Here is a 21,412-nt window from a genome sequence, read left to right on the forward strand (position 1 = left end):
CGGGAGAGGTGAGTGACCTACTCCTAATCTGCACTTATCACCATTTGACATCGTAGAACTTGTGGTTTATTTTTTCAATCATTGGTTAGATTCGACATTTTTTGTCGTGTGATCGTTCTGAGGATGAAGTTTGTGCGATAAATTGTCTCACGAATCGACGATTTAATAGTTTGGAAACTATAACATCGAAGACGGATAAATAGACGAAAAATATGGACGATATTCGTTCAGTCTTATATGGCTAACCAGAACGCAATTTTTGATGACAATGGCACGATTAATCTACCTACGCATAATTTTAAATCGATTTGAAATTTTAAGAAAAAGCTATATCCCGATACTGACAAGTAGATATTCCTGAATCAGTTATGTGACATCATGGTAAAAACATCTTAAGAGGCTGCTGTAGTTTGTTTTTACCGACCGCGTTGAACGTCACTTGTTTTTACCATTACCAAACCCTACGGATCGCTGATGTAAAAATAACGTAGTCAGCGCGATTTTACACGCAGTGCCAAATACAAATATTCAAAAAATAGGTTTACTTTACGCAACAATAATACCAAGAAACGTATTCCTGTTTAATGGAATTATCTACGACTTATTGTAGAAACACATTTCCTGGTTTATCTTTCTCATTATATAGAAAAGTTTTTCGGTACTTCTATTCGGCATTGTACGTGGAATCGCGTTCACAGCGGCATTTTCATATCATCGCCGTGCACGCTTTGATAATGGCGGAAAAAAGTTACATTTTACTCTGTCGGTAAAGAGTGACCAGAGCTTCATCTTAAAGGGATGCTATTTACTCGATTCCTATGCGGTCTTCGATACCTCCAATTTATATAATACGAGTCTACGAATCTGTAACGCGAAAAAGTGCCCGGCACCCACATTCTACATGCAATTCTGATCAAAAACCAGCCAATATTTATTCTTAAAATAAAGATATTTCGGTTTCTTTTTGTTGGGAATTTCCTGAACAGTTGTAACTGAAATCTTCACGTCCAGCATACGGTTTCCGGTTTCGTAGTTGTCTGAGGGGTTATTCGGCGATCGGAACGGTGTCCTTTGGTGGCGACTAGACGGTCGACAATTGCGGTCCGCCCACGGGACTCAGACCGTTGAAGGGAGTGCGCGGCGCGTTATACCGTTGCAGTTTCTAATTAATCGCCTTTTGATTTACGGAGTATAGAGGCTAAGCCTGTCAAAGTAAATAACAAATGTATATTACGCGCGTCCAATTGAAATATTGCTCCGAGCAATACGTGGATACGTAGGTGGTTAGGTGGGTAGGTTCACTCGCTTCGTCGTCCTCCTCCTCGGCGATAAACGCGAAGCCGAGTTGCCTGCAAGAATCGCTGAGACTTCGAAGGTAAAGCCTCGACTAAATCGCAAACCCGATTTCCCCCCGGGTGTCAAATTCCCCAGAACTGTCCGCTGTCGGGGACTCGAAAATGTTGCATCCCATACATTGTACGGCTATTTAACTTGTACTATATTTTTTTTCCTTCTTTTTTGATCTCGTGTTTTGACTTTTTTTTCTCTTTTTTCTGTCTCGTCTCCGCTTTCATCCACACCGTATACTATACGTATAATAAATCCACCGAGGTGATTTCAACGGTTCGTTCCCAGGATCTCGTGTCGACCGAAAAACTACTTTTCAACCCCCTCTTCGTTTCTGAACTCAGTCACGCCTTACACGTCTCTTCACGAAGGTTGTATTTCTTTTCTTCCTTCATCGCCTCTATCTCTGCGACTCTTCCCCGTATTATTGCTAAAAATTTTTCGTGTCTGTGAAACGGCATTAAGAGCATGCTCTAGTGAGTTATTACCGACCGAGTAAAATGGCACATTTTTTAAATTATTATTCAAGCCTACGCATCACCGACGTCGAAATGTCACAATAAGGCGCAATTCTAAATGAAATACCGAACAAAATGATGTAAAAACAATTTTTTTTTTCCATGCGAGAATAACGCCAAGAAATGCATTTCTGTAAGTCATCTTAATTCTATTAAGAATATGTCATAATCGATTCTTACCGACCGAGTAAAATATCGTTTTATTCACTATTATCCAAGCCCAAGCATCGCGAACGTGGAAATGTCACAGCTAGCGCATTTCTACACGTAATGCCGTCCAAAATCATCCGAAAACATTTTTTTTTCACGCGAGAATAACGCCAGAAAATGCATTTTTGCAAGTCAATAATGCACGGTCGGTAAATACTAACTTCAGCATCCTCTGAAACCTGATTCTCCTCTTGAAATAAAATTCGCCCGAGAGCTGTCTGTCTGGACAGCCCAAAGCGGTAAAAAAATGTTGCACCTCATACATTGTATTCGACGGATGTGTTTCTTTTTTTCCTTAATTCCTGCTGTTTAGGTTTTACATATATGTAAATATAATAATTTTTTCACTTCTCATCGCCGTCTTTTTTCAACCGTTCTCCTCTATTCCCGCTGTCTTCTCTCACGATTTCGAATACAGCCTTTCGTGCCAGGCTACAATGTAATTCCGTCAACGTCTCCATGCATACACCTAAACACACACACGCACGTACGTTGTACTCGTTCCGACGAAGGCGATTATTTCCTTCCTGTCCTTCAAACCTAAACCCGACTTTCTTTGCTTTATTCTCAACTAATTTACCCGAAAAATTACAAAGAGTATAATAATCGGCCTGATACCTGTTATGGACCTGTCCAAATTGCGGTGAATAAGTATACACGTTTTAACAATAATTATATACACGTCCATACAATGTATAAACTCTCTCGTGCAAGGGCTACACGTTGGCATAATATAAGGCTGCCTCTGAAACAGGTGTATCACGGTATAAATACCATGCGCAATGTTGTAATCCTGTCTGTCTTCCACGTACCGTTTGCATATATGATACATTTTTTAGTAAATATCGTTTTTCGGATTTTTAATACGCAGTAAAGCAATTTTATTCTTTTTTCCAATCGGACAATTGTCATTGAACAGCAAAAAATGTTAAACGAGTACCTCGAATAACCTTTTCGATCAATTATATTTACAGCGAAATTTCAGTGCATCGCATAAGAATTCTATCAATCTCAGTGCGGAAAATTTTTGAAAATTGATCACTTTTCGCTATGTGTAGTGACAATAATAATAGGGTATGTTCAGTAACTTCGATATACGTAGAAGAAAATTGTTAATTGATAATAGGTAGAATTGAAGCAAAAATTTGATAAAAAGAAAAAAACGTGCAAACTGAGGAGCGTATATAACAAGACTGTTTCAGATTAGACCGATATATGTATACATGTCCTTTTTTATTTTCTGCTGAAACAATTTCTCAACGCCAGTTTTCATCGAATTAAAAAATCCTCCAGGATCTGTCCCGTTTAAATACCGTGCAATAAAAAAAGTATACTAAATTTAATTTCATCAAGAAAATTTTACAAATAATCGTTTCGAATACGGTTCGACAGTTGGCGACTGGATTCATTTCTATGCGAATAATAACGTATTTGCTTTCGTAGACCTTGGAAGGTTGGCTTCTGTTCGCCATTTTTTTTTTTTAAAAAGAAGGCACGAGAAGTGCCGATTTTTCTAATATCAGTATGTAATATCACAAGTAAAAAAAAAACTGAATATTTTTTAAGATGATTCAATTAACTCTACGATTATATATATATATATATAATGTACAATTGTAATTAAGACTGTAACTTGAGATTATTTCTGAAAATTTTGCAAAGCAATTCGAACAAGTATAAATATATGTTATTTGGCACGTTATTTAAATGGAAAACAAGAAATGCTCGGGCCTTGTTTTAGTATAAAAAAAAAAACAAGTATAGGTATCACCCTAATTTGAAACAATCTTACGTATAATACAATTCTTCGAGTCTGAAATCCAGACGTCGTAAGAACCGACCTCCTTGGGCCTGCATAGCCGGGAGGGAAAGGCAACAGGTGGGAATTGCCGTCAGAACTACCGAGACTCCAGGACAAAACAATCTCGCAAATAAATCCGAAGCGGATTCCCTGGCAGCCCGGTAAAATCTAGTCGCGACGAGAGTTCGGGGGAAATTAAGTAAAGCGAAAAAGCTGTCGCGGGACTTGATCAGAGATTCCGTGACACATTTCACCCCAACTGCTATAGTTCTCTGAATTTTTTATACCTTGATTTAAGTAAAACGAGGATACATCGACGTCGATCCGAGGAATTAGAACCGACAACTTGTCCATAATTTAGAAAAACTGGGATATATCCACAACTATTTTTGGCAAACGTTTGAAAGATATAGAATTTTGTAAACTATTATTTATACCCAGGTGTGAAAAATTTTAATCGATTATCACGCAGAGTGATAGATATCAATGTTCTGTAACTTGATTTATGCAAATCGCCGTCAGCGATTTATTAGTTTATTAGTAAAATCCGTTGATATATGCCCGAAGCGTTGAATTGAAAACCGCGACAATCGTCATTAGCATAATGTATAATTATCCGATCGATCGATTTCGATATAATCTTCATGTCTTTCGGTTAGCTCCAGTCAATTATTGATGAATAATTCATCGGCTTTTTATCATTCGGTAAAAAGAAAAAAAGTATAACGTATACATTTCAGTTGTATGTCTAATTGCACGCTACTTATTACCTACACTATAGAATCTCTTGCTCTTTGCCTTCCTCGTCTTTTGCGAACAGTAGTTTATATCATAATTCATTGTATTATCTCAACGCAAATTTACACGCGAATTGTAATGTAAATCTCTCTTTATATATATAGTATATACAATATATATATATTTACAACAATTACGCGAAATAAGTTTCAATTATCACCTTATATAATTCCACCCTAAATATTTTTACACGTGGATCGCAGACCTTATATTATTATTCTGAACGGTATAACATCCATATTTAATTGTATATTTATATACACACACACACACTTAAATTTACGTACGACACCCAAGTAACATTTTCAAAGCTGCACTTTAGCTGTCCAGAAATTATCGTAGCGGGTACCTATACCGACATCTAGTGCAGACGCATATGTATATATACACCTGCATGACAAAACATGTCAGGTATGACGAAGAGTAATTGCCTCGGTATACTTTGCTGGCAAAATAAAATTCAAAAAAAAAAAAGAAGAAATCTCGCTTTTTCTGCGGTACGTACCAATACGGCTGCATATCTATTGTACACGTACCTGAACCGCTCGACGCTTCTTCTCTCCGCACGTCGCAGATAATATATGTACCAACTATCTTATCTTGTTATAGTGCATTACCGTTGTTGTTGTTGTTGTTATTATGCACGCAGCACCGTCCATGTCTCCTACGCTCGGTATTTTATTCATTTTCATTTTGTCGTGTAATATATGTATATGAATAGAGAGGGGGGAGCGAAAAAGTGAAATAAAAAAGATGACCCAACGTGACTCGGTGAAAAGAGAGGTTACAACTACCTATACGTATATCTCTAACTTGTACAAAATAGCGTTAGGTGTGAGAAAAATTTAGAGAGTGCAACAGCGGGAAAATGGCATCAGCAGCATCGGGGGGAACCGGTCGATCGGTCTAGACTCTCGTAGATTTTGCTAGATGTAGACTCTATGCGAACTTACACGTATGTGTGTCTATGCATGCATATCTACGTATGCGCAATGCACATGTATCTACGACGAGCAGAGAGGCTCTGTTATAGGTTGTTACATACATGAGCTCGTTACCAACCGCAGGTACATATGCATACATGTACATATATTACATTCATCTATCTATATATATGTATGTTTGTGTGTATATTTGTATGTATGTATATGTATATGTATGTATACTCGTCTAGGCCAACTAGCTCTCGCGGGTCGCCGCTCGCTGTAATATATGATATACATATATCGTATGTATGTACGTTACATGTATTATATGTATATCCTCTCTGTGCAGCCAAACCTGTACAACTCAATTCGATGCACGTATACGGAGATATTTTATAGGGGAACACGTGGGATCGGTTAATTATTCTCATATATACAACGCATCGGGCACTCGACTACGAGTTTCAATTATTATAAAAGCTGACGATGCGTACGGATACGTTATAATGTAGGTGCAGGCATCGGAAGTGTTGAGAATCTTGTATTATAATGTATAACAATCGAAGAGAGGGTGATAACGAAGAAGAAGAAGAAGAAAAAGGTTGATTTTTAAACGTGAACTAACGATGAGAAAAAAAGAAAGACATTATTAATGTGAAATGTAGGTCTTTTCTTTTTCTCACATTTCCACGTCTCTTTAAGTATGATATTTATTCACTGTACTTATCGTTGGGTGTAGAGCAACGTGTTTTACTTTGATATCTGTACCGCGTTACATGCATATACATGTACACCTTGCATTTCTATTTGCAGGTATAATGTAGTAGATACCTACACCCTCTATTCCGATAATGTTGCGAGTCGCGAGCTTAGAGAGAGGAGATGATGATGATGATGATGATGATGATTATGATGATGCGGGTTATAACTCATGTAACGTCAGCGTATCCACATACCGCGAAACGCATCAGCGCTAATTTACCCTGTCCGTATAATACCATACATTATATACGTATGCTGTGATTATCATTTTTACTATACTTTCAAACCTTTCAAACCTTGATACAGTTACTAACTGTATACTCACACTTTGGAATTACGCATTCAAATAACTCACGTGCGACGATCCGTCCGAACATCGTTGGCTAAAAAATGATATGGGAATGATGATTTTCTTTCTTCGAATTAACAAATTTCCGCGTAGAGACGTCGAATTATTCTTGCTGATGAGTAACTGCATTCTCTTAATTTTTTTTTATCGTTTTTGCAGTCGACGCCGAGTGTCTGTAATTGATTCAAGGAAATTATAAATCTATTAGTTTTGAAATAGCTGTGTTATATTTATATTCTTGATCAGAAGCAATTACTTGCTTTCATGTATTTTCTGAAATTGTGTGGAATCGACCGAAGCATTTGAAATCATGGGAATCGCTGAAAATCCTGCGGTCATGAAGACTATAATGGTTTTAATTTATATTCAATGCATCGTTTTGAGTGATATCTCATTTTATCCTATGATTTCCATTGACTTTCATGATTTCAGATACTATTGGTTTACAATGATTTCTCAGCTTTCTATCGTAACTGTAACGGTGGAAGATCATCAAAAATCAGCGGCAATACACAGTACTTAGAAATAAATAGAACTCGCTTGGTAATCGATAAATTGGAATAATTGATTTCATCGTCTACCGAATTAATTTTGTTTCGATTAAATACGTTGAATATTGGACGAACCCCGACAGAAATTCATTTGTCATATGCCTGTAACTTAATTTTAACTGTAGGAAAGAAATTTACTGATCGATACTCGCGTGTATAAATTTAGAAAATTAATATCGAAAACAATTTGACTGACCGATTGATGGGATTGGTCTAAAAACTTCCTGCTAGGATGCGTTTCGAGCTCACAAAACATTATCAAATAAATGCTTTTTTTCTTTTGGCAATTTAAAAAAAAATTTAATAAGTTCAAAGTAAGCTGTTTCGATTGAGTCCAAAATCATAAAAATCTGTTGATTCACTCTCGAGATATCTGAATTTTTTTTTTTATTTCTTCGATGTTTATAATCGAATGACTCGAAAACTACCGAACCGATCGTATCGAAAATCGCTTCAGTTCTAGTTAAGGTTGTACAAGTATTTAGGTCGAAATCGCGCTAGAACAATGTAAATTATACAAATTGTTTTTACCGTGATTTTAAACACCGGTGTAAAATTTGAAAGCGATTGTCTGAACCATACCGTACTTATTTTATTTTCAATTTTTCACGATTTTACATCGATCGTGACATGGAAAACTGCCAGGCTCAATCTAAAATCATGAAGAATGAAGAGTAAAGTAACTCCGGTATGATTCAGACTTCGGCATTCAAATTTTACACAGGTGTTTAAAATCAAAATGTAAGAACAATTTAAAAAAATGTCATTCATCTAACACGATTTCAACCTGACCAAAATCGTCCGATTACGTTTAATCGTTCGCTATATATCGTTGTGCATTAAATTAATCAGTATCCGAAAATGGTCGGTGATGATTTACCAGACGGTCTCGAAACGTTAAGATCCAGTAAAAAATCAACTTTTCATTCCCTGCACTGTGAAAAATTTTTATTTCCGGTTACCGCTCAGTCCGTAACTACTTACATTTTTTATCACAATCGAAAAATATAGTTCTAGATAGAAAATGAAAATTAGTTTTCTATCTGTAACCAGAAAGTCTAATATCCGTTACTATTCTTTCTCGTTACGATCACTGTTGCTATATATTCTTGCAACTGTTGCGAAAATTTAACGCTTGCGTAGTAATAAATTGACGTTGAAGCCTCGTTGTGTTGACGGTAGCGGAAAATGGTTAGGCGTACCTCGTTTTTCGTAATTCCAACAATAGTCAAACAGTTTTTTCAACGATACCTGTCTTACCGAATTATAAAAAATGAAACTTTTCTCAGTCCGGATGACCGTAACAAATTCCCATATTCTTTTCTCTTATTCTCGGTGTAAGAGAAGGGCGAAAAGTTGAAAAACCGAATCTCGTACCTGGACTGACGAGCGATGACGGAGGGTTTTTCCCTCGGAATAAAATGACGGGGGGGTGCAAAGTTCGTCGACCGTCGCGAAACGGTCTAACCTCCTCCGGCACCGGCTATCACGGCCAGACGGTTCTCGTCTGCGCAAACACCCGGGGGTTTGAGGTCGACGGTGGTTGAAATGCGGGTGGTTCAACGCCGGGCTTCGGACGAGCAAGGGACATCCATCACACGGGATTATAATGCGGCGGTGCAACTCTACGCGCCTACACTCTATACCCGTTTACATACGTGCCCATCGCATGCATGGATGGACGGACGTACTCTGCCCTCCACCAGTGTTGTCTGCACCACCATGGGAGACCATCCTCCAGTCACTCGACTCTGCCTAGTCTCTCGCCTGTTCGTCCTGTCCTGGACTACCGCAGTGCGATGCAGCGATGACTAGCCGAGGTTTGACCTCCAGGCAACCCGATGCAGGCTCCTCCTAGTCCACCTCCTGTGGAGTCTAGACTCCGGAGCATGGACGAAGCGCTAATTAATGCCGGGCAAACTTTACTCGCACCGCTGACGAGCTTCCAGGCCAAATCCACCAGCCGCCCGGATCTTCCTTCGCTACAAATCGCCGATTGTTAACGGGCACGAATCTTTGTTCGAGGTTGTAACCGGCTAACTGTACCCCTATTTTCTACCCACGTTCCGGTCAATTAATCCCGCTCGAAAGGTCGACGGCGATGTTGTTGGTCGCTTTGTTAAATCGGTCCGCAGCGCGCGTCGAGTCTCATTAACGTCGCACGTTCATTACAGATTTACGATTAAGCTTCAGAGGCCATCGAAATATCCTATTCCAAAGGTATCCAGTTGACATTGTTCCGAACGTTTGAGCACTTCGCGTAAAAATGTGAAGCACCCTTTACATTAGCTTGGTCATGAATTACCCGCCTATTTCTACATCGAGTTCGATAAAATGTTGAGGGATGTTGTGCTTTCGTGGTGTAGACTTGACGTCGACTTACTTGCGCTTGGTTCTCTTCGCCACAGTCAAAGTTGACGGTAGTCGTATCTCGCATCGTGTATACGTCTGTGTCTGTGCGATACGAGGGTCAGGACAAACTTTAGAAACTGGCACGATCTGTCTGGGTCGTTTGAAGAAACTGGAACCAAACTCTGCCCGCCTATCCTTACGGTTTGCCGTTTGTTGTGGTTGCAAATGTCAAATCTTCGGCGATAAAGTAACGTCGCGCTGGTATGATAGGAAGGGTGATAACTGCGGCGTCTAATCGAACGCTACACTGAGAAAAATTTCATTTCTTACAGTTACTAGGAAAATTGAGTAAAACGGGTATCGTTAAAGTTAAAAAAACTGTTTGAATATCGTTGGAATTACGAAAAACGAGGTACGCCTAACCATTTTGCGCTATCGTCGATCCATTTTTGGTCATTGCGACGCAGAGTTAGTTTCTTCGGTTTACTCTACTTTTTTGGTTAAATAAGGCTTTAACGTCAATTTATAGCAACAGCGATCGTAACGAGAAAGAATAGTAACGGATACTAGACTTTCCGGCAACAGCTAGAAAACTAATTTTCATTTTCTACCTGGAACTATACTTTTCGATTGTGGTAAAAAATGAAAATAGTTAAGGACCGAGCGGTATTTGGAACTAAAAATTTTTCTCAGTGTATATTTTCATTATTCGTTACATGTGACAAACGACGTGAAGACTCGTTGAACCGGAGTTTGGCACACTTAGTCTTATTTCCTTGGTTGGTTTCTTGATTTTCGATCAATCGTGAATTTTTTCGTTGTTTCACGGACGTTTACGGGAAAATTGGGTCACGGCACTTCGTTCATACGCGTTATTCGTACTTAGCCTGCTGACCTAACGTGGGTTCAAACATAACACGAGTCACCGTTTGACGCATGCGTTTAGAGACATGTGGGGTTAATTTAGATGCAATTTTTCACCGCAGTCTACGAGCCGTTAACCGTTCGCAGGTCTATCGTTCCGCCTCAAAGTGCCGTGTAATTCGTTTAAAATCCATAAATTTTAGGTACACAGAATGGCACGTGACCGATCATCGTACGCGTCTCCCAACTTCTCAACCGACCAATCATTGCCAATTACGACCAATTAACAATCGCGTCCAAAGAACCAGCCAGTGGCATCTTTTTTCGCAAATCAAGAGTTCAATGGTAATATTTCAATCGCTAACAACAAAAAAAAAAAAAAATAAAAAAAATAAACGAAGAAGATACAAATATGGTGAGATCGGTTATTGGCCGAATGGGAAAGAAATTAGCAGTTCCTTCGGTGCAAGGTTTTCTTCTCCATCTTCTTCTTCTTCTTCTTCTTCTTTCTTCTTCTTTTTCCACTCATCGTTAGTCACGTTCGTGGGACAATTGCTCCACCCACCCAAGTGAGGCGATATTTCCGCACCGATTATTCTACATTGAATCCGCTCCGCGATAAGTTTCAGTATATTTTCGCGTGATGCGATACATCGTCAGGGTGTAATATGCAGTTCGTAAAATGCAACGAGAAATGTAGAAGGTGCTCGAGGCTCTACAGGCGCAATCCGTTAATCAGCTATTGCAGGGCTCGAACGCGGCAGCAACGCATCGCATCGCCTTGAGCGTCTAGCCGTCTCGACGTCTGGTCGATCTCCCCGCTGCAGCTTGCACAGCCTCCGATACAATTTTCCCTCCCCCTAAACCCGTCTGCAATTTTCTCACCTCACTGTTTATTAATTGGCTAATTAAATTCTCTAGCTCCGATATACAACCTCTCTGTGTGTGTGTGTGTGTGTGTGTGTGTGTGTGTGTGTGTGTGTGTGTGTCTGTGTGTAATATGTATATTACATGTATGTATGTAGACGAGTGTATAATAGGAAACGTGAACGAAACGCGATTGAATATTGTATCGGGTAAAGTCTAGACCGACCGCTTCGTTCTCTTTGCCGCATACATATTACATGCACAAAACCACTTTGAGCGCGTTGCATCGATATATTACAGACATGTAACGCGTGTTATATACATGCCGTGCAACGCAGATGTATAATAATAACAATAATAATAATAATAATAATCGCACATCGTTATTGCACGAAATTAATTCCTTTCGAGAATTCAGGTTGACGAGTTTCATATTTTTATATATGTATATACCTGTATACATATAGTATAATAATCATGTTACGCAGGAGTTCAAGTCGTATTATACGATCAGTAAATCCCAGTGGTGAAATTCGTTTTTGGACTTGCTCTGAATCATCTCTCGGCTTTACAGTACAGTCATCGATATTTTTCTCCTTGTGTCTTCGTTTATTTATGTGTTTTATTTTTTTTATTTTTATTTTTTTTTTTTTACTTCACATCCTCTTCATTTTTTACGCAAGTACGTCGTATTTCGAATAACCTCCAGAGTAATACTCACTTGTATACGTATATACTATGCGTTTCTCGAATTTATTGACGTTGAACGTTGAAGGTTGGTACTTTTCTTTTTCTTTATTATCTTGTTATTTATTTGTTTATTCATTTATTTTTGGTTTCTTATCTTCTTCTTTTCGTCCTCGATAATCAAGATCTCGGGTTTTTTTTCCAAAACAAGTCCTAAGCCGTCGATTCTTCGACTTGTATGAAAATCTACGTTATACGTATAACGAGGTCCAAGCCTGCGGTCGATTGGATTATAAAATTCTGTTCGCTGCTTGAGAAATTGTTTGTAACTTCATCGTTGCCACGAAACCAATTAAAAACGAAAAAAAAAAAAAAAAAAAAGCACCGTGTTTGACGAAGTTTGAAAAGAAGTTATCGATCAGAATTCAGTTTCATCGAATAGATAGTTTAATACACCGAGTAGAGGAATAAATACGGGTAAAATATTTTCCGAAGAAAAAATAAGAAGAAGGAAAAGGAAAAGGATTCATTACTTTACGTATACCTCCGAATCCTGGAATGAGATTTGCTTCACAAATCTTTGCAGTGAGCAGGTGCAAGTAGGTGATGGAAAATTTGTATAAATAATTGCGAAAGCTCTGTTCAGACGTCGTGGATGGCGTGGAGGGAGAAAGAGGAGATGAAAAAGTGAAAGATAGAGAAAGAGGGACGCGGCTGCAGCGGAGCCGAGTATGGGCAATGATCCGAATAAACCTGCTGCAGCTCGAGGTTCGTAGTGTCAATGTAAGCGGCGCATGCAAGAACGTGAGCGAAGGTTGAAGGTGTTGGTTGGTGGATCTGGTCAAACGCCATCGTAAACTAAGCCGTGATCCACGCCACGGAGAGGAGGAAGAAGAAGAAGAAGAAGAAGAAGAAGAAGAAGAAGAAGAAGAAGAAGAAGAAGAAGAAGAAGAAGAAGAAGAAGAAGAAGAAGAAGAAGAAGAAGACCGGTGTTGGTGACGCCGACGGAGATGTACTGCGGCGCGTTTTACGGTGCACGGTGGATCTCCTCCACGTCCAAGGAACTGCAGTTGGCACTCGAGTCCTGAGGATGGAAGAGAGGAGGGGGACAGCCGCGGGTATTAAGAAAGGTTACAACAAGCCACACGGGCAATAACAGCGGCATTAAGTGGTCTAGACAGATGCATCACCACCGGAGTGATCAGGGATGCGAACCAACCGCGTGGGCGTTGACTTCTTCTTCCTCTTCTTCGTCCTCTTCGTCTTCTCCTTTACCGCGGCCCGACCGGCTTCCATCTCCGAGACCTTCTGCCGTCTGCATGCACTCCAGCTATTAGAGCTGAACCGTCGCCGTTCACTTGCCAATCAAAACATACACTGTATCCACTATGTGCTCACTTCGTCGAGTGACCGAGAACGCGTGTTGGTACGTTCTGATTGCCACGTCAGTCTGTCTGTCTGTCTGTCTGTCTGTTCGCTCCGGGCGTTACACCTATCCTTTATGCATATATAGCAAGCACTCCTGGTCTGCTTCCAACTCGAGGCACGAGCAAAGCCACGATACGGGTTGAACCCAATGAGATGATGATAGCTGTCAAAGTTAGCAGTACCAAGCCACTGAACTTGTTATATATCAAATATATTTCACTAAGGATATTGAATCCTAAAATTTTCCTGTAGTATTGGCTCTTTGTGAGGTTTCGTCAAGTTCTAATCACTGGGCTCGAATCACTTATTTCAATGACTCAAAAAGTTGGGATGCTGGGTTCGGGTTCATGTTGTACCCACTATTGGGAAATGAAAACTGACATCAGTTAACGTTAGAAGAGTATAATTTCTCGAACACCTTGCACCTACGTAGCTTGGATCAAGGTTCGAACCATCGGATATCGACTTATAATACCAACGATTATCATCAGCAGGTCGTCATTTACTTGCACAGTGATCAACGAATCGCAAGTTTTCAGCAAATTCATTCTGACTCGATCATTGCTCTGACTGGAATGGAATTTGGAGGAACTGAAGAGATCTTTACCATCATTTAAGTTCGCACAAGACTAAAATCACTGGGTTCACTCCCGTGATCAGTAGAATACGAATAGTTTCATCACACGTTTGTTGGAAACAATCATATCCAACTGATCGTTCAACTGTCCGAGAGTCAATTTGATCTCAAACGAAAAGCGCTCGAGTATTTAGCACCGCTTACTTGTGCTGTTCAGGCAAATACACCAGTCTTTGGAAAGTTTTCAAGGTGATAGGAAACTTCGAACGAACCCTGTCAGAGGATATTTCTAATTGGAATGGTGAACGAGTGGCGAGTGAATTGGCTGATATTTAATTCTCTCGCGGGAAGTGGCACTAAAAGCGTTTCTACAGCCTCGGTGATCCGTCCGAAAGATAAACGGAGTCTCGGGCATGTCTTCTTCGTCCCTTCGAGTTTCGTCCGATGGCTCACCGTTTGTTTAACACAAACACACTTAGGCCGCGGAGTCGCTTTCAAAAGTGGGTAAACACGTGCGCGGCAAAACCCGCGAAGAGGATTTCACGGCTGTCAGGTGCCAGGAAAAATCGCGATAAAAATCCCACCGGAACGCGAAACTTGAGAATTTTAGTCACCCTTGGGCCCTTAATTTTTTAATTAGTATCGAATAGCTAGTATTTATAGTAAAAGGAAAGATATACTGGGCTTGTATCTGTTTCAAGTATAGGTGTGCAAACGGTTGTCGATAAAAAAAAGCATCAAACTGTGAGTAAATATCTTTCAGCCGATCAATCGTTGAGTATTTGCCGATCATCCACCACCGATACAGAAGGTGTTCAAAGTTGATTTATAAGTTGATTGTTCGCGAGATTGTTTATAGCCAATATTAAAATGTATCTATCAATTTTCCCATCCAGATAATCGTACAACGTGTGGTTGTAGAATTATTCTATTCGTAAGCTGCGAAGATCTCTTTAAGAATACAAAATTAGGAAATACGAGGGTTAAAAACAAAAGTTTGAATATTGATGCTTCGTAATTTTTGAAAATCTAGTAGGTACGTAGACTCGATAATTTCACTGTATTCAATCAAATACTTATTACTTTCTTTCTTGTTGTTTTTTTGTTTGTTTCTTTTTTTGTTATTACATGGGCATCCTTTAACGTTCAATTTTACATCACCGCACCGATACATCTCTCATTATAAACAAATATCAGAACCGAATCGACTACTCGAAAAGAAAAAATAACATTCGTTTCAGCAAAGTTGTAAGAAAAATAATTGCAAGTATGAAATAAAATAAACCATCTTATAGTAAAATCGAACGGATATGCTCGATTTTTAACGACCGTGAAAGAGAAATACGAAAGAATGCATCGATTCACAATCCTTCGTTTACAATTCGAGTATCGTGCAAGTATTTTCGACTTTTGTGTTGCGTCTTTTAAAGAGATCGCCTCGCTGTGAGATTATAAATAAAAAAAGTATCGACTTTCGGCCAGGCAACATCCTCGGAAATCGAGCGGTAAAGGGTGGCCCACCCACACCCTGAAACCCTCGCCTAGCGACGAGACCGGTGAGAGTCGGTAAGTAAGTCAAGTGTCTGGGGGTGAAAGGCGGGGGCGCAGGGACCGCTGGGGGCTGTTGAGGTCTCATTTACATCCAGACGGTGAGACACTTGCCCCAAATACGAGCGGGAATTCAGCCGAGGGCCTCTCGTACGGCCGGCCAACCGAAAAAACGAAACGACCTCGGCTTTTAGCGATAAGAGTCGCGGCCCGGTCTCGCCTGGAACCGCCTTTCGCCACTTTCTTCATCTACCCACCTTAAACACGTGCCACGTGCGCCTCGTCAACCTTCGCGGTTCAATCTTTATTTTAAAACCGAGTGAGAGGAGAAAGCGCAGAAAGGTAGGAGTATCGATGGGTCGCGATGACGGGAGTTTCGCGAAGAATTTCGAAGCGCGGAAAGTCGGGATGTTGGGTGGAGTGTGAAAATTTAGAAATATCGAGGTACGAGGTGTGCGCCGAAATACAAAATACAGAATACGCAGAATTAATGAGTATTTACCAAGTTGAATATATTCTCGTTTTATTATCGTTCACGTTTCTACGCTTCGCACCTGACACAAAATTTCTGTAAAACCTGGGCTTTACACCTTTTTTGTAATTCGGTATCCAGAACCGCCTATTTTGTATATTTCAACGCTTTAGGCTCATATTTCAGAATCAATTCCTCACAATATTTCAACTCAAGTCGTTGCGTCAAAATGTTCATCGTATTTTATACGCGTGTAAACGCCAAGCTCATATTTATATTACGCGGTGAATTTCGCTGGGTTCTTTAAATCGGCTCAACAATGATGTTTAAATTTAAAAAATTGAGCGACAGTTTTACAAACCTTTCGTAAAATGCGTTGCAAACTTTTGAGCCGAAATGATGATAATACAAAAAAATAAACCCTATAATCATTCGAAATGGAAAAGACAATCGATCCTAACAAGTTTTATCGAATTACTCGAACATAAGCACAGATTGTAGAAATTACGGATTGCAAGTTTAACTTTACGCGTAAAAGGTAATAAAAATTTCTCCGCGAATATTCCGGCTTGTCAAAGGTGAAGTTATTTTTTGCGAGTAAAATTTTTACCCCGAGTATAAATGTGCGTATAATATACAGATATATACGTAGACGTCTAAGCGGCGAGGAGGCATGTCAACGACTTTATGTACCTAACCTTATACAGAGGATCGAGGAATTCGCGTTACAACTCGTGTCGTACATTCCGAGATGGAGGAAAAGAGAAGAAAAAGATGAGAGGAAAGTTTGACTTTAACAACGCGGCGGAGCAGAAAGAGGAAGGAAGAAGGGGGATGACGATACTGTACGCTTTTTCGCGTCTGCAGAAAATAATCAACCGTGTATGGTTCCTCTTCAGTCTGGCAATTTTAAGAATGTTTTTCGCCCCAAAACTTGCGTAATAGCTCGAGCAAAGAGGCGGACACGCGGTGTTTGACGAAAAGTCTCTGTTGGTAAAAGAGACAGCTTCTCTCAGCCTCAACCTTTTATCTACACCTATATATATACACTCTTCGTCGTTTCAACAAGTTCCTCCGCTATTCCTTTGGCCAAAAGTTCGCTTTGTTACTGCCCGAGTTTAGAACAAGAAATTAGTTTGTATACTTCGAATTATTCAATTCGGCTCTCTGTCGGAACCTCGAATCTTCGATTCTTATTTCACCTGCCGTCTGTGACGAAGTATTCCAATAATTTCGTCGGACTCGCAAATATGAGATTTGTTTGTCACAATTTTAATCCGAGTTTGTCTTATTTCTGAAAGTATTTGGCAACCGTTCGAATATATCGATCTTTCGACTTGAAATTTACCATTCATTATTGTTCTTAGAAATCATATTTAATTATCTGCAAAAAGAAGAATTTCGACTTTCAATTTCGGGGAAAAAATGAAAAATTCGATGCTTGAACCGGACAATTTGAATGAGTTAGAAGTGACTGTTATTTTGATGACTGGAATAATTAGATCGACTATTCAAATTATTCGATTCGATTCGATTGCCGTAATTTTCACGCTGGTAAAATAATCGCAAGAAGAATAAACGGCGATGCAGTCTGAAAAGAGGAAGAGGGGAAGAAAATAGCTAAACGCACAAAGAGAGACACCGAATTGCGAGATACGAATCAAGCGACAAGTTCTGCAGCGAACGATGCAGTTGCATCGAAATCCTTGCTCCCCCTGATCCCCTGATCCTCGTTATTCTTCCCCCGGGATTCGAGTCTCGAGGCCTGCATCAGGGCGATCCGGCTACTTATCAGAAGGCGCCTGAAGCCGAGGGGGGAAATTTGCATAGATATCAGCTTCGGCGGACGAGACGAAACGAAACGAGACGAGACGAGACGAGACGAGTCCGACGAAACGGTCCGCCATCCTCGAGTATTGGGGCTCGTTTGGCTTTCTCGTGATTCCTCGGAGTGGTCCATCGCCTGCGGTGTGAGTCAACCTCCACCAACCGAGCAGAAAACTCCGGAGCGAATTTATTCACTCCCGCAAAACAATAAGACGGTAGTCGTCGCGACGAGACGAAGGGGGAAGAGGATGACGGGAAAAGAGAGGGTCACGAACACCGGCGTGAGGTGGCGGAATGCAAATTCCATCTTCTTCGACCTGCAGCCGGACTCTTTGCAACGTTTTCCGTCGGTTATATCGTGGGAATGAAAAAAAATAACGCCGATTTTTTTAACCGATTAATCGAGTATAATCGAGGATTTTTCAAACTCGATTAGTTTTCTTGAAAATCGGTTTTTCTTTTTAATCCCATTGACGAGGCGATACGATATCAATTTGTTTGATCAGAGTATCGATTATTATCATTACTTCACTCACTGAGTACCTATTTGATACAATAAGTGAAAGGCGAATGAATATTTTCAATGAAACTATAAATTGTCAGAAAAATTTTCCGCTATTAAGACTATATACTGAAATTTGCGAAATTATTACGAAATAATCGATTCGTGTTCGATTATTTTTTTTTTTTTTTTTTGAACCCGATTATTCGATGCGTCGATTATTTTTAGCTTAGTGACCATCGCTGTTATATCATGCTCAATTTTAAACCCTGCCACCCCGTGAGTCTCGATTATTATTCAGTTTCGCCTCTGGTTGTGAAATGCGAATCGGGGTTGATTTTTAGCCCGGAATCGCGAGACGAAGGATCAACACAGAGAACACGAGTTTTTCCAGCTTTGCAATAATAATCTATCCCAGGATCGAGAGTCAATGATCGGTATGATCGAACGAATGCCGATAAAGTTCGTTCACGTCGATCAAATTTTATAGAAAATAAGATTGTTTCACATCTGGTGAAACAATTTTACTACGAAATCGAAGGTTAATGATCTGAAAGATCAAATAAACGGTGGAAAGGTTTGATCGATCATGTCGATTGCATTTTATGGAAAACAAATTTTTTCAGATATTCCGAAGTCAAATACGAATGGTCGACGAAATCGAATTACTATAATTATATACTAGATGTGAGAAAATTCTATGCATCGTGTAGAAAACCAATTGCTTAAATTTCGCAATTATTTACTCCCAAATCGTCGAGGATTTTACGCAATCGTTGTTTTGTTTATTGTTAAAATTTTTTATTCCAGGTGCCAATAGTGTCAAATCACAATAAAGCGGGGCTGGGCGCTTCGGACGCCGGTATGGTTCCTAATTTGGATTCTGATCCAAATACGGAGAAGAAACAGGCCATGTGGAAGAAGACTCAGCAACGATATCAAGAAATTCCCGACTAAAAAACGAACGATACCTTACGTATAAATCACAAATTATTTATACACATTAATCATTGCTTAACGCAACATATACGGCCATAATCTATTTCTTTTTTATTCGGTATTGTTTTTTTTTTTGTTCAATTCCGATCGATTATATTGCCGATTAGAAAGCCCTTGGAATCGTTGTTTTTAATATTTACGTTTTCATCCCACGCTGATTTATTTTTTACGCCCCTACCTTTTTTTTGTAGATGAAATACGGAGAGGAGAAATCAAAAAAAAAAAAAGGTAATCAAGGTTTATAATTTTTTTCGGAATCTTACACCGTGTTGTTCGTATTATTACAACGTTATATCGTTATCGCATTTGTTTGTCATTTTCATCCTTTAAAATACGTACAATCATTTCCTTCGCATCATACGTTCGCATCATCGATTCGTAATGATGTGTAAAAACTTCCGAGCACATTACGTAAACACCACATAAACTCGCACGGTAAGAAATTACCGATCATATGTATAATCTTGTTATATATATATACATATACTAAAAATACTCGAGTGTAAAAAATCAATTTTGAAAAGACAAATTCAACCAAACTCTGCCGCATAATTGTATATAATATTATTACATCTGCTATTTCTTGTTACAAAGTCACAAGCGATTAATACATTCGAATAATTCGAAAGGTTAGTCCCTGCAGAGGAAATACGGATTTCAGGGGAAATACTTTCGAACAATGGATTATAATATACCTTATATACATGCACACGCGTCAAGATTTCGTTCCGATACGTACCGTGATATATGAATAATGATCCTTTGAGGAAACTTTGGCTTCGTCACGGTTGCGATACGCCGGCAGGCTGTCCCTTAGAGAGATAAAAAGGTTCTCGCCTCTCCGTCCTTTTTCATTGTTTTTATTAAGTTGTTTATAAAAGATATTCCCCGGCCAAGGCGAGCGTAGAATATAAAACAACATGAAAGGGGGTATACGTTATAGGCGTACATCTGTATGGTGCATTGATTCTATATGTGTACCGGAAACGAAAATAATTCATTCGCAGTCAACCGTGAACTCGATCACGAGCTAAGAAACACGAGGCGAGGGATGGGAAAAATCGGTCTCGTGCGATTCCTCGCAGCCCGGCTACAACGTGCATAAATCGTACGAGTCTAATACAAATAATATAAATGTACAGCGCACGTATGTATTTATTATAATATGTACGATATGTCTATATTCTACGTAGATATTCATCGTGTGAGAATCGCATTTACCGGAACAGTTAATTTACGCATAATAATACGTATATGTACAAAACCGTCGTTATTATTTATCCCGTAGATATGTATTAAGTTTTTGTAATGGTTTGTAAAAAAATAGCCTTACCATAAGTTCGTATATTTTTGACAATCTTTAAGAGTCATAGTCGTCGATACGGTGAACTGACGAAATATCGAAATAACTTCAAGTGTATTTAAATCTGCAGCATTGGAACGGTATATTCATATATATATATATATATATATATATATATATATATTAATGGTAATCAAGACGTTAGATTTTTTTTTTTTTGTACGTAAATTATCAGGTTTATGAAATTGATGACGATATTTTTCGAGTTTCCTTATTTATTGAAAAAAAAAAAATGAAATATCGAAAGTCACTTTTGTTTCTTCACCCTCAACGACGTCCGTTTATTAAGTATTTTTCTTTTTAACGTGGAACCGACGTACCACATTGACTCAAACAGGCCGTGTATATGTTTGTGTAAAAATAAATAGATGAAACAAAATTTGCAAAATTTTCTATTTTAAATCACCGTATCGATTTGCGTACTCGAATTTGAGCTCGCAAAAGGATACGATCGTTGGTGTCCCGAAGAAATAATGCTGAAAAAAGAGGGAGGTAGATACGGTAAAATGAATTATTAAGCTGCAGAGAAAGGATTAAAGTTGCAATCACTTCTTGCAGAGGATTTAGATAGCGAAGTTAGTGAAATAATGTGAAATGGACGTCGGGACGCCGCGGGGAAAGAGGATGGCTAGTTGGGCGTACCTCCTTCCTTCCCTCGGTGCAT

General features: G+C 39.3%; 1 protein-coding gene across 4 annotated transcripts in view; it reads left to right on the top strand.

The window, feature by feature from the left end:
• The window catches only part of LOC124300965 (angiogenic factor with G patch and FHA domains 1), a 53,731-nt gene that overhangs the window by 13,683 nt on the left and 18,636 nt on the right, over positions 1-21,412 (top strand). For 2 of the 4 annotated variants that reach the window (XM_046755501.1, XM_046755521.1), the window contains one exon: positions 19,197-21,127. The exons of the other annotated variants lie outside the window; for them this stretch is intronic. In XM_046755501.1, the coding sequence (XP_046611457.1) occupies positions 19,197-19,343 (147 nt within the window). In that variant the 3' untranslated portion in view covers positions 19,344-21,127. Of the gene's footprint in view, positions 1-19,196; positions 21,128-21,412 lie in introns of those variants that run through there. 4 annotated transcript variants of the gene reach the window in all.

Source organism: Neodiprion virginianus, chromosome 1 (genome assembly GCF_021901495.1).
Source record: "Neodiprion virginianus isolate iyNeoVirg1 chromosome 1, iyNeoVirg1.1, whole genome shotgun sequence".
Taxonomy (NCBI): domain Eukaryota; kingdom Metazoa; phylum Arthropoda; class Insecta; order Hymenoptera; family Diprionidae; genus Neodiprion; species Neodiprion virginianus.